The following is a 14,518-nucleotide window of genomic DNA, read 5'->3' on the forward strand; positions in this document are numbered from 1 at the left end:
TACATATCTTGATCTAGAGAATTTTACTCTAGATTGAAATAAGTATATGTTAAAATTCCTTCAGTCATCAAATGAACGAAATCTACCAAAATCAACATTCAGAGAATCATGGTAAGAGCAGAAAATTCAAAGCAAATGATGAATATTTTCAAGTGGTGTAGTCAAAAAATGATCTGTACCTTTTTAAAAAAAAAGATAAAGTATACTGGAGATGACAATTCAGACTGACTGTCTGAGGGAAAAGTAAGGTAGAGAGAACATAAAAGTAGTTCTTAGGAACACACTACAGAATTTCTAAACTGTAAAAGTCAAGCCAGTTCCCACTGAGATAATTATGGAGAGGTGAAGCATGTCAGTTTACAGGCCAACTAAAACACTGTTCAAAGGAAATTAGAATTATTGTACTAATATATAGTAAGTATCACAATGCTTTAGGGAAAAATACTTATTTAAGCATCTACAGCTAGACTATAAAGCTGAGAAACAGATCATACGGACATTGGAGAAGAAGCAGTTGCAGAATTCTAAGAATAACGTCTATGTGTTAAGAAGAGAATGTTGGCTATTTAAACTGAAACCAAAGGGAATATTGCTGAAGTCTGCTATTAGATGAACTATGAATTTATTACCTGTACTCCATCTTCACAAACTTCATAGCTTTTACTAACAGCTTTGGAACAATCACCAGGAATTTTACTATCAGCAATGTGTTCACTGATATCATCTCCTTAAAAAGAAAGCAATGTTAACTTCAAGATATTAATTATATATGTGCATTGTTTTCAAGATAAATATAGACTTGACAATATAAACATATATTTTAACAATTAATCATTCTTTATACAAAGGCAAATAGTTAGCTTTAGATTTATCCAAAATCAAATAATTGTAATTTCCTTTTGGGAGGGAGTTTTCTTAGATAAATGCATTAAAATCCTACCTGGAGTGCTGTTGAAGTTACCACAAAGACCACAAGTTGGATATTGTTTGTGAAGAGTGAGCTTTAAAAAAATTACATGTATGTTTATAAAATATTGAAAATATCTCAAGACAAAATTTAAGCAAATGGAAAGACAGAGCCTCTTCATGTTCAATTTTACCTAAGCTGGTTACTTAGTAATATATCACAGAGTCTTTTCTAAATGGTCTGAATTTAGAATTTGCAAAGATCTGACTTCACCTCTTACTGACTATGTCTTTGGTTAGATTATTTAACTTTTATTATCCTGAATTTCCTGAGTCCCATTATCTGTAAAATAAGATTACTAATATTACGTACTTCAAGATATTTTAGATATTAGATTATGCTTAGTACAGTCCTTGATACATAAAGATTTCTCAGTAAACCTTATCTCTTATTTTCCTTGTATTATATTATTTTTATAACTGAAAGTAAAGAACAAAATGAACAGGACTATAAGAGAATCATAGGTGGACTTACTGAGAGTTTGTTGTTTTTGTCCCACATTAAAGACAGGATTCCTCTACGACTATTCAGAACATTATGTTCTCCATACTTTTTTATGTGAATCAACTTATTGTTAAATGGTATCTGCACACTGAAAAGTATAAAATACAGTTACATATAAAAGATAACAGTATTATTGCATCAAAAGTTTTCTGATAATTCATCTTTCTATATTTAGTATCATAAATAATACTGCTGGTAAATATTAAAGGTTTTTCTAGTCATTTCAGAAGGGACACAATGACTTTTTTCTGATTTTGGAAAGACTTTTAAGAAACAATGAATATATCTTTGGGGCTCTGGAGAAATGAACAAGAAGAAACTGGTTCGTTATAAGAATAAAATGATTAAATAATTTGAAATGTTCATAAGTAGCCTATCATATCTCATTTTCTTATCCTGAAAAGCATTCAAATACGTCATCCCTTCCAAACATAAATTGCTACTTCTAAAAATAATGGCCTAAGTTTCAGTGTATTGTGAAACCTCAAATTTTTATTTAGCATTAAGCATATAAATGAAAGTTGAAATATTCTATTAACAGTTTCATTGAATATGTATGTTGCCCCAAATCTAGACTCAAAACAGTCAAACAACAGAACTACTCTTTTTTTTACCACCTTGTTATAGGAATAAATCCCGTATACAGCAAAGTCTTACATATGTAACAAGATTTTTTTCTAAATGTCAATATGAGCACCAAAATAAGAAAAGAGTAGTGTATCTTCCCCAATCAACCTTTTATCCCCCTTTTTGCTCAGGTTACTTCAAAATATTCTACATACTTTATTCAAAACACTATGACATTTACCTTTCACCATTAACTAAAAGTATGTCACCAAAGATAGAGACATCATTGTTGTCAATTATAACTGTTATTTTTTCAATCTCACTATCATTGTTTCGTTTGATCTCAATATTGAAATCTCCTCCCGATTCAACACAGTGACGGCAGAAAGTATACGTGCATGAAGACTCAAAGGAAAAAACACGACCGTTGAAAGCTTTATAAGCTCCTTTGCCCCAAGTAGAAGCTTCACCTACAAAATATTTAGGGTAAAATATTCATTATTATTTAGAACAATTAATGTGGCTTAGTTTTTAAAGTGTTTATGTACCAAGAAAAATATTCACTAAAAGGTACCAGTCTCACATCCATCTTAAATCTGTAATTTTCTTTCCTACATGCTGCAAAATGTGTTAAAAGTAATACCTGAATTCTTGGAAATACCCAAAGTTGGCTATTCCTGCTAAAACAAAAGAAGAAAAGCATCTTGTTTCCCCATGGGAAAGGGAAGCTGTCTCTACTGTGGGAGAGGATCTATGGAGGGAAGCTAGCTCTGTTTGCTTCTTTGTTTCACTTTTTATAAAGATAATCTTTCTAATGTTGTCTGAGTGGACAACATTAGATATTGGATGTATCACAACTAAAATATAAACTTTAAAAATTAATTAAAATGTGAAAAAAATATTAAATAAGTGTAAATAAGTATATTCTTTCTATACATATATACGTGTATGTATATATATATCTGTGTGTGTGTGTGTGTGTGTATGTTTATCTGTATGTATGGTGTATCTAGGTGTATAAAACAGATAGATGATGGGAAAATTTTTTAAACTGGTTTCAAATTTTCTTTACTTTGAAACCTCATTACGTACTGGCTGATGGGCATAAAAATACATATACAAATTAGAAATAAATCTATTACTTACCAATAATTGTGTTTGTTTCTGAGTATTTCGGCGTTGCTTCTGGAACATGGGATCCTTTTTCTAGTGAACAAAATGAACAGATTACTTAAATTTCTAATATGTATTGGCATTAAATATATAGGATATTTGGTCTTCTATGTAGGAATTTAAAAATTGGTATTGAAGACCATCCAATGGGTTTTTTACCCTAAATGTATAATTTCATTTTGTGATGCTATGATTTGCCAAAGTCATATGCATGAGTATCTCTGAAGCTGATATTTTTTATTGTAGCAATCAGCTACAGTATTTTCAGACATCATTAACAGTTTATTCATTTTGGGTCATGAACAGTTAATAACATATGCTGCATTCCTTACAGAATTATTTTTTTAGACTTCAAAAGTAGAACTTGGTGGCCTATTTTTATTGGAAGATACTACCCAAACAGGTCCAAGATAGATTTATTAAACCAATCTACTGTCTAATACTAGTAACTCAATTATCCATATATTAAAAAATCAATTATCCTGATCAAAGGGAAAAATTCATAACCTTGAAACTTGGTTTCCCATAATCCTTTATTTCCAATGCACTGACTCTTTTATATGTGACCAAGTAAACACAGAAATCTTAGAGCAAGGTCTAAAAGCAAGCAACATAATACAGCAACAATTTAAAAAAGGGAATACTTTGATAGAACTTTTAAATATTTTTCACAATACCACTTATTGTATATCTTGAGGCCACTTCTCTTTATTACAGGCTGTCTTACCCAAGTTAGGCAAAAATAGATTGAATTCTGAACTTATCTATAAAATCAACCTTTAAATACAATATCTAAAATGATAAATGGGAGGTTTAGGATCTGTTAAGATATATTTGAATGTTTCTTATTCAAAACTTGTTTCAAATATCCAATTGGTCATCTAAATTATGGTATTCAAAGAGAATAAGCACTTAGAAGTTCAATATTGCATGAGAAACATATAATAATATCAAGTTCCAGCAAATCGATAATCAAGAGAACATCTTATAAATACACTTTAAAAACTGAACATTAAAAATCAAACTACCTGGAGTGCTGAGTGATCCAGACGTACTGTAGTCAGATGAACTTGTGGTACCTAATTAATACAAAATGATTAGGTCATGTCTGTTTTTAATTTTATTTGGTAAAAATATGAAAAATATATTTTAAAATCTGATATATATATATATATCAAAGATCTAAATTCATCAATGGTGATGATAGCAGACTTAGAACCACATGATGCTATATAAGAAAAAAATTTTTATCAACTCAACAACCTGCTGGAGTAACAAAATTATAAGCCTCACTACTAAATGAACTGATACCAAATCAATTTATTCCAGATCAATTACTTAAAGCTTGTTCAGGGAAAGAGAAAAGGGTTGCATAGACAGAGTTCCAAGTCTGCTTTTCCAGTTTCAACCAAACTTACTCTCACTATGAATTCTTTCACACTTGGGAAATCTAGATACTGTTTCAAAATGTCAAGTGCATAAAGGATTCAGCATTCATAGAAACTGGAAATATTAAAGTTATTAAACTAGATGAACTGAGATGTTCAATCTCAAGATGTCTAATGTCAAGAGACATTAATGTCAAGAGATCCAGAACCTGCCATTTCAAAAGCACTAGATTTCCTAGCATTAGATATGCTACTGGGGAGAGTATTAATGAATACAAGTCTATCACCTAATTTGGAAAATTGAAAGCAGTTGAAAACTGACATCCAAATAGCAGAAAAATCTCAAGTGGGCAACCACTCCACAATAGAAAGATAAGAGATAATTATCTCTTAGCACATTTCTCAGGAACAAAACCTAATAAATTGAATACCTAGACTAATAGCAGGTCTGGGGTATCTCTTTAACCATTTGTATCAACTGTACTTAAGCAAAATCAGTGACAATAAATAACGAAAGATTTCAAATATCTGAGTTTCACTGAAGTTTTGACCCCAAAATGTGTGTCCAAAGATTAAGGACAACCCAAAATAAAATTATTTCTGTATGACCAAATTCATTAATAGTCGGCTCTGAGGCTGACCATTACTACACCACATTTTCTTTTTGCTAATTATATTTCATTTTTTAAAAAGGTATTAATCCTAAATTTGAGTTCTAAGTATGAATTGTATTTTTCAGATACCCACTGCTAACTTCATCAAAATAGTTCCCATAGCACATTAAGTGTTACTTTAACAATGTGCAACACAAATTTCAATACTATTTAATCTCATGGTTCCATTAAGTGGAAATAAAAAGTTTTATGAGATTTTTAAAAAGATGGATCTTATTTACTCTTCTCAGGAATGGACCTGTTAAAAAATACTTTAGCCATCAAGGTCAGATATAAAATACAAAGTTCAAGCCCAACAAATCAACTGCCATTCTTCCACTTATGCAACTCCAAATCAATTTCACATAAAGACAACAAAAACTATCCCACACCAATATATTCACAACCACAAAACTAGTTCCACAATCTACACCAACATGTTAAATTAATTTCATCTGATATCATCTAAAGATATTTCATCATTTTAGCACTTTCCATTGCTTTTTATATTTTATTAAGAAAAGTTATGATTTTCACTATTTTTTTATAATTTATGTTAGAATTCTGACTTTTTAATTAACAGAAATAAACCTCAATTCTCAAATCAGGGAAACCAGATCCAATATCATCTTTTCCAACAACACAGGTACCTGTACCACTAACGCCAGTTTCATCAGATATGTTTGGTCCGGAGGTACCAACACCAAGTCCAGCGGCACCCTTGTTTCCTTCACCACTTCCAGAATTAGAAGACCAAATGTTTCCTCCTAGTGGAAAATCAAGATGTGATTAAAGAAATAAAGAAGGAAGCAATTAATTTGGATTTCTTGGGAGCAGAATCCAGGTTAAGATATCTGAGCCACTGACTTCAGATCCAGGACTCAAGTATTCAGCCCCAGCAGATCCACCACTACTCTTTCCATCCCCACCAATTGACTGACTCCAAATCCCTATTGGTCAGATGACTCCAAACCAAATCCTGAATCTTCAGAAATGCCACTAAAATATTCAACCCCAATGCTTGCATTCTTTCCAAATAGAAAATGATGGTCAAAAGAATTATTTCAAAGCATATCGTGATTTAGAATTCTATGCAAAGACATTAACCATCAAAACCTATAGCACTAGAACTAGAGCCCAAAGAACCACCTACTCCATTTCTATCAGTCTATACCACTACGATCACTGTCACCAAATCAATCTGAACCAGAATCTCCAAAACCTTGAGTTTAGCCCTTCTTTTCTCCATTTCTAAAGCTAGAAGTTCTTCCCTCTAGTGGAAAAATTAAAATGCTATTTTAAAAAATAATGAAAATTCGAAATGCATTTCAATTTTACTGAAAGAATCCAGGTTAGCAGAATGCCTGAGTCATGGGCATTGGTCCTGAGATTCATGGATCCAGGCCCAACGGACATTGCCACTCCATTCTATCAATCTGCTGCCTCCAAATTCCTTTTCACCAAAAGGTCGAGCATCAATCCTAAATTTCCAAAATCATCACTACTTGTTAATCCCTACTTCTTACACCAGTACTCCTACCAGAATATCAAAACTTTGTCACCAGAATATATTTAATAAATGTTATGGTTCAGAAACTTTTTTTCCAAAACTCTTTACTTCAAGTCCAAAATAAAAAGATTCAGGCTTTCGAGCTAGCAGAAAAATCAAAATATTATTAAACAAAATAATAAATATTTAGAACTCAACTGGATTTCTCAGGAAGGAGACTGAGAGGATACCTGAACTACTGGCATCAGAGCCAAAGCCTTTGCGTTCATCCTCAACAGATGCATTGCCACTCAAGCCATCCCCTCCAAGTTCATTGATTTCCAATCCCTGTTGACCAGAAGACCCTAAATTGGATTCAGGATTTTCAGTGCTATCACCAACATAGGTACTAACACTTCTCAAACTGGTGTCACCTGCAGAATATAAAATGGTTGTCACAGAGTTTATAGAGAATATTTTATGATTCAGAAATGTATACGTGCAAAAATGAGATATCAATACCTAGATCACTGGAAGTGGATCCTTCAGATCTAACCACTCGATTTCCTTCAGCTGTTTTGCTACTAAAGTCACTGTCACCAAATGAACTTGAACCAGAAGCTCCAAAACCAAATGCATCATTGACCCTTCCAGCTCCAACTTCCCAACCAAACGACTCTGTTTCAATTGATGAAAAAACAAATCAAGATGTTATTAAAATTTAATCTTTAATGATTAATTTGTCTTAAGTTATTATTTAAATGAAAGTGTGTCCGTGTTTCCACCACTTAATTTAATTAACTTAAAAATTTCCAGAGTAAGTCTTGATTGGAATACCTGAGCTACTAGCATCAGATCCAAGATCTTTAAATCCAGCCCCAACAGATGCACTGCCACTCAAGCTATCCCTTTCAAGTTCATCGATTTTCAATCCCTGCTTACCAGAAGACCCTAAATCAGGTTCCAAATTTCCAGAGCTATCACCAACAAAGGTATCACCACTTCTCAAACTGGTGTCACCTGTGGAATACAAAATGATTGTCACAGAGCATACTGAAAACATTCTGTGATTCAGAAACTTGGCATGTGCAAAAATGATATATCAATACCTAGATCACTGGAAATGGATCTTCCAGACCTAGCCACTTGATCGCTTTCAACTGTTTTGCTACTAAAGCTGCCATCACCAAATGAACTCGAACCAGGTGCTCCAAAAGCAAATGCAGCATTTTCTCTTCCAGCTCCAACTTCCCAACCAAAAGACCCTGTTCCAAGTGATGAAAAAATCAAAATGTTATGAAAATTTAATCTTTGTTAATTAAGTTGTGAAATGTCATTTAAAGAAAAGCGTTTCCACTACTGAATTTAATTAACCTAAAATTTTCCAGAATGAGTCTTTATTGGTATACCTGAGCTAATGACAACAGACCCAAAGTCTTTAATCCAGCCCCAACAGATGTACTGTCACTCAGACTACCCACCCCAAGTTCATTGATTCCAAAACCCTGTTGACCTAAACTGGAATCCAAATTTCCAGAGTTATCACCAATAGAGGTATTCAAAAGTATTTTAACCAATTAATTAATTTAATCAATTTAAAATTTTTCTGGAAAGAGTCTCAGTTGGAATACCTAAGTCACAGGCATCCAAAATGTATGGATTTACCCCCAGCAGATCCCCTACTGCTAATTTCACTCCAGTCAGCTCTACTGATTTCCAGTTCCTTTTGACCAGATGTCCCCAAACCAAATGCTAAATTTCCAGAGGCATGGCTACTAAATTTACCCCCTTTTCCTATGCTAGTGCTGTCTGCTGACGTTAAAAAAAGAGACTGTCACCAGGGAATATTTCAATACAACTTATGAATCAATACTTTTTATGCACAAAACCTACATAGTACTATTTAGATCACCAGAACTTGATTTTCCAATGCTCCTTATTTTTTTTTCAAGACCACTGACACCTACTCCACATGAACCAGAATCATCAAGACTAAATCCAATTTAACCCTCTTTTTTACCATCAAGTCCAAAATCAAAAGGCAAATGGAAAACTAAATGGAAACTTAAACTGTTATCAGGAGCAATAAACAAAGGATGTAAATCATTTATGTTTTTTCTTAATAGAGTCTGAATCAGAATTCATAAGTTACTAAAGAGAGAGCCAAAGCCCATGGATTTGTGAACAAACTTCTTGCCATTCATTCTATTTCCATCAATTTCTACATCTTTTAAGATAAATTGCTCTGACACAAAAAATACCTATATTTACCATACTTTAATGAATGGTATTTAAAGAAATGTTATGTCAGTTATGTCACTGACTTTAATTTCCAAATATAAATTGCTATTTATCTACAACTTTCGATTATTGAAAATATAATATAAAACAATATTGAAGATCATTTTGAGATAAAAATTACTGTAACAAAATTTAACACTTTTGTTTTGCTTATCACCTCCTAATTCTTGACCATAGATATACACATTTGACAGTTTCAAACATTCTTACATTTCTTTTCAGGACAATGAGTTCAAATATGAGTAATAGAACTTAAGAATTCCAAAAATCATACAGAAACATGAGACCAAAAAGTTTTTGTTTCTTATGACAAAACTTGGAAAAAAGAGAGTTTAAATGGCTTTCCCAAAGTCCACAAAAGGTTCATAGGAAAGACTATATAGAAACTGAATTTCTTCATTCCAGGTCCAAGCCCCTTCATAAAAGCATTAATTCCACTTGGCTCTTCACTAAAATGTTTAAGTTGATTTCTGTTGATGAAAGCACAGATCCTTTAAGAATCAAACATACTTTACAAATCTCTCCCATGAATTCCTCTGACACTAAATCTGATTTGGTCAAAAATAACCATCAATTCCTGTTTTGCTAATTGACTGGTTTTTCTGTTGAAAGAAGAAACTAAGAAACAACCTAGAATATCTGTTTCACTTGCAGCAAAATTAGAGCCAGCTAATCCATTTACTGAATTCACACAAAATCCATTTTGGCCAGATGCACCCCAACAAATTCTATTTTTATTTGAAGCAGTGCCACCAAATTCCGTACCACCAGAGACACTGTTGGCAAGACTATATGCTAAACTGGTTTTCTTTACCATACAAAAATAATCATTACAGAGAAAAGTTGCATTCATTCATATTGTAAAATAAATTAGTCTGTACTCACTGCTTGAACTAGGCCTTCATTATAGTTTTGAATGTATCATCCCTTCCCCTCCACATATCTTTCCATATATAATTCCACACAGTATAATCAGAGGTGGGCATGGCAGCCAATTTACATGAGGTTTGAGAGAATTCCATAAGAAAAGTGATGAACTGGGTTCAGAGTTCATTTAAGATAAAGTTTCAATGTGTTCTATAGAACCTGAGCAAACAATTCACACCTCAGTGTTGTAAACAAGTGCAAATTTTTCTGTGTTGACTTATTAGTCATATTGAGTTTGTCAATCCCAAAACAGATGACTGGACAGACAGGAAATGTTTGTGTCTTCCTTTTGGATATTTCAACCACAGCCCCACACCTAAAACTGCTACTCCCTTTTCAGTTATCACCACCTGGACTCAAATATTATTTTCTTCACTGGATCTCTTTCTTCGTGGCTTTTGCGGAGATACAAACTATGGGAACTTCAGGGGCCAGGTAAGTAAAGTAAAAGTTGGAATCAGCCAAAAGGAAGAAGTGTATCAAATCAGAAAAACATGCCTAACTTAAAGGAAGCTAAATTTGTTTCTGATCGAACCAAAATTGAAGGCCACAAACTGCCTAGAAACCCTACTTTATAACATTACGTGGCAAATTGAGTATATAATTTCAAGAGGAATCTTGATAAAGAAAGTGGATTGTGGTTGCAGACAGAAACATGAGTGTGTGTGTGCGCACGTGTGTGTGTGTGTGCGCACGTGTGTGTGTGTGTGCGCACGTGTGTGTGCGCGCTGTCGTGTCCACCTCTTTGTGACCCCATGGACTGTAACCCACCAGGCTTCTCTGTCTGTGGAATTTTCCAGGCAAGAATACTGGAGTGGGTTGCCATTTCTTCCTCTAGGGGATCGTCCCGACCCAGGAATGGAACCGGCAACTCCTATGTCTTATCTTATGAGTTGCAGGCAGATTCTTCACCACTAAGCCACTGAGGAAGCCCAAAATGTGAGAGACTGCACCAAAACTGGGTCCAGGAAGCATTTTAAATCGTTCGCTTACAATTATAAAAGTGATTGATCATCACAATAATAGTAAGAAAGATAGTTTAAGAAAATAAAATTTATCAGGAAGAATTTAATTTAATGTAAACTTTCCCAAGATTCTCTTAAAACAGAATTCATTACTCTCATTGGCACTGGAATTAGTGTCTTTAAGGCCATATGCGACAAATCAAACAAAGATTATCCGATTATCCCAACTGGGAAAAAGTACTTCTGAAAAGCAAAAGTGACAAGCAAAGTCGCTCAGTCGTGTCTGACTCTGCGACCCCATGGACTGCAGCCTACCAGGCTCCTCCGTCCATGGAATTTTTCAGGCAAGAGTACTGGAGTGGGTTGTCATTTTATTACCCCAACTGGGAAAAAGTACTTCTAGGTCAGTATTTTTCTCCAGCAGTACCTGCTGGAGTGTCTTTTGACTCTAAACTATTAACCTCCCTAAGTTCTCTGATCTGTCTGAAGCAGGTCCTTGAGTGCTAAATCCAATGTTAAGGCATGAACCAAGAGATTTCTTTCTTCTGCTTAAGTCACCAAAGGATGAGCTACTGTGCAAAAAGGGAATTACTGTGAATAACAGAAACTTTTATCTGAAAGCAGTATTGCTAGCACAGTAAATGTGATTTGACCGCAATACTATGAAAAGGATTATATTTTATTTTGTGTAAAAGTATTTCACACAATGTAAAAGCATTTTATTTTGTGTAAGCACCTTTATTCTGGTGGTGCTGGGAATGACATACACCCCTTATTAATTTAACCACCATGTCCATATCTTTTTGTCATAGTGGTAAGACTTCAAGAAATAGATGAATAGAGTTGTAAAGATTTAACTGTTATATACTAGAAATTCTTCCTCTCATGGACAGGGCAGAAACCTCCCCACCTGCTTCCTTCTCCAGTACTAAGCTCCGAGTTCCAGTGATCAACCTTCTCCCATCAAAATACTCTACCATGCTGAATCCACGCTGTCCTTGGTTTAATAACAGCTGGTAAAATTAAAATGACATACCTGGTTCTTTTTTCTGTATTTCTGCAAAGAATAAAGATGAAAACATTTACTCATAAATTAACATTTACTCGACTTCTTCAAGTGCTAGTTTAAACGTCATTTCAATGAGGCATACTCCGACAATGTAAAGTTGCACCCCCCATTTTAATCCTCCCAATTATCATTATATTCCTCTAATTAATTCCATAGATTTTATCACCTTGTATATATCATGTTTACTACTTATAATGTTTATTGTTTGTGAACTGTTTCCTTCCAGATTTTAAGCTGTATAAACTCAATATTTTTTGCCTGTTTTATTCACTGAGGTATTCTAGATGTCTTGAAATGTGCTTGAACCATAGAGGACACTCAGTTAATATTTATTTAATAAATACATTAATCAACAAAGGCCTTTTGTTAAGGTAATATATACTGTATAATATATAAGGTATTAATGAGATATTAATATACTGTGCTTTCTATATTATTTCTGTTATTTTTAATCTCTATAATAAAACTGAAGTACTTTAGAATTAGTAATGCCTTAATAACTATAATATTCTTGTAAATTCATGGAAGGCATGCATTTTGGTCACTGACTAGATAATAAAATGCATGATTTGTAAGCAGAACGTAAAGACTATGTAAGAGCAAATACAAATAATAGGAAGAAAGTTAATTCTCTCTGTTGACAATAAGGGAAGAGAGACTCCCCTCTTTTTTAGATCATTTATTTTAGAAAACTTAAACTCCCTATCTTTCTCTACCTCTTTAATATGTTTGTTCATCTTCTTAAAGGTTATGTAAGCAACTCAGTGATGTTTCCTTAAGGGACTGGTGACTCTCTTTTTGAAATGCTATCATCAAGGGAGAGAGCTCCCCTATGTCCTGGGTGATATGAACATAACTTCAGCTGGTGTCTGACTCCAAGGGCAAACTTCCCTCCTTTATGATTTTAAAGATACAAGAAAGTATTTTTTCTTATAAAGGCAACTAGCAAACACAGGTGGCTACCCTAACTACCAAGCAAACTTAGGACAAACCATTTGTGACAATTGCTGATGTCAATTGCTCTTATTTGAGGACAAGTTATTGTTCATCTTAAGGACATGTATGTAGTGGGTTTTATCTTCCTGGCTGTATAAAAGAGAAATATTTCTTTCTGTTTTTGCAATCTCTCCAGCTGATTGTCTGTGACATGTATCACACTCTGGTTTAATCCTTATTCAATAATAAACTTGCTTTCTTTCTCTTCTGCTTTTGTAAAGAGGTTTTCTGGGGTGGCAAAAGATTTTGTTTTTAATTATATTTCCCCAACTCCGATTTTTGGACTTAACCATTTTGCATGTTTCTAGCAAATATATTTTTCTATAGCAAACAATATCCAGAAATAAAATATTAAATTTTTGAGCATAGCAATGATTTAGTCTACCATTAGTTGGAGGAAGAGATCCTTAACATTTAAGACATAATGAAATTATAATACTCACTTAATAGTGTTTGGTTTAAGATGAATTCAAGAGTGCCTAAATTACAGCCAATTTATATTATTATGTTATTAAGCAACCCTCAAAATACTATTACTTTTACAACTCTTTTTCATATACAGCATTTTTTATCCTCAACTTTCCCTAAACCTGCCCCACTTCACTACATACTCTTCTCCCTTCTTTTATCTTCTCTCTCTCATTGTCTTTCTTCACTTCCATGCACTTTTATAACTGCATCTTGAAATCGAAATATCTTAGTTTGATGGCAAAGCAGAAAGAAATAAAGCCATATTCAGTACAGTGGGAAATTTGTGAACTTATGAATCAGACCCATCTGGACTCCCAGACTTGCAATCAGAATGCCCTTTGTCAATACCTCTCTTAGAGGGGGGATTCCTACTGTAAGCCACACAAGTTTTACTCTGGCCTTCCTTGAGTCATGGTCCTCCTTAGAGGTCAAAGAATACAGACACAGGGTCAAGGGTACATGCTAACCCAGAGCCAGTTCCATCTTCCCTCCTCCATTGTAGATCATACTATGCCTCAAATAATCTTGAGAGAGATGCCCATAAAGATTCTGGTAGAGGGATTGGGACAACAGGGCCCTGGGCACAAATATTATAAATGAGGATGAAAAATATCTGCTTCATAATGTGTGTGTGCATGCTCAGTTGCGTCTGACCCTGCGACCCCATAGACTGTAGTGTCCCAAGCTCCTCTGTCCATGGGATTTTCCCAGGCAAGAATACTGGAGTGGGTTGCCATTTCCTCTCATTATATTTCACATATTTAATTCATGGTAAGTGTTCACTATATTCATCATATCTCTCCTGAGTTTAACCCCACAGATATATTAGATCCTTTATTTTGTTAAACAAATATTTCTTCTGAATTTATTTATTCTGTTATTGCAATGAACCGCCTTGTATTTAGCCTGTGTGCCATATTTGTTTCTACTATTTTATCCTTCTAGTATTTTATTATATAAAACTTGCTCAGAAATATAATGCCACTGGGGTCACTAGTAGTAGTGGCCAGTATGTCTGTTGTATATATCACATCTTATATGTGGTATG

At 33.8% G+C, this 14,518-nt stretch overlaps 1 protein-coding gene across 1 annotated transcript in view; it reads right to left on the bottom strand.

The window, feature by feature from the left end:
* MUC19 (mucin 19, oligomeric) overlaps positions 1-11,914 on the bottom strand; it is a 136,489-nt gene extending 124,575 nt beyond the window's left edge. The window contains 13 exon segments of the mRNA XM_065935089.1: positions 630-727; positions 941-1,001; positions 1,442-1,559; positions 2,280-2,508; positions 3,185-3,244; positions 4,240-4,290; positions 5,972-6,021; positions 6,109-6,184; positions 6,187-6,280; positions 6,982-7,175; positions 7,851-8,050; positions 8,382-8,553; positions 11,845-11,914. Of these exon segments, the coding sequence (XP_065791161.1) occupies positions 630-727; positions 941-1,001; positions 1,442-1,559; positions 2,280-2,508; positions 3,185-3,244; positions 4,240-4,290; positions 5,972-6,021; positions 6,109-6,184; positions 6,187-6,280; positions 6,982-7,175; positions 7,851-8,050; positions 8,382-8,553; positions 11,845-11,914 (1,473 nt within the window).
* Between the last annotated feature and the right edge of the window lie 2,604 nt (positions 11,915-14,518).

This window comes from Muntiacus reevesi, chromosome 4 (genome assembly GCF_963930625.1).
Source record: "Muntiacus reevesi chromosome 4, mMunRee1.1, whole genome shotgun sequence".
NCBI lineage: Eukaryota > Metazoa > Chordata > Mammalia > Artiodactyla > Cervidae > Muntiacus > Muntiacus reevesi.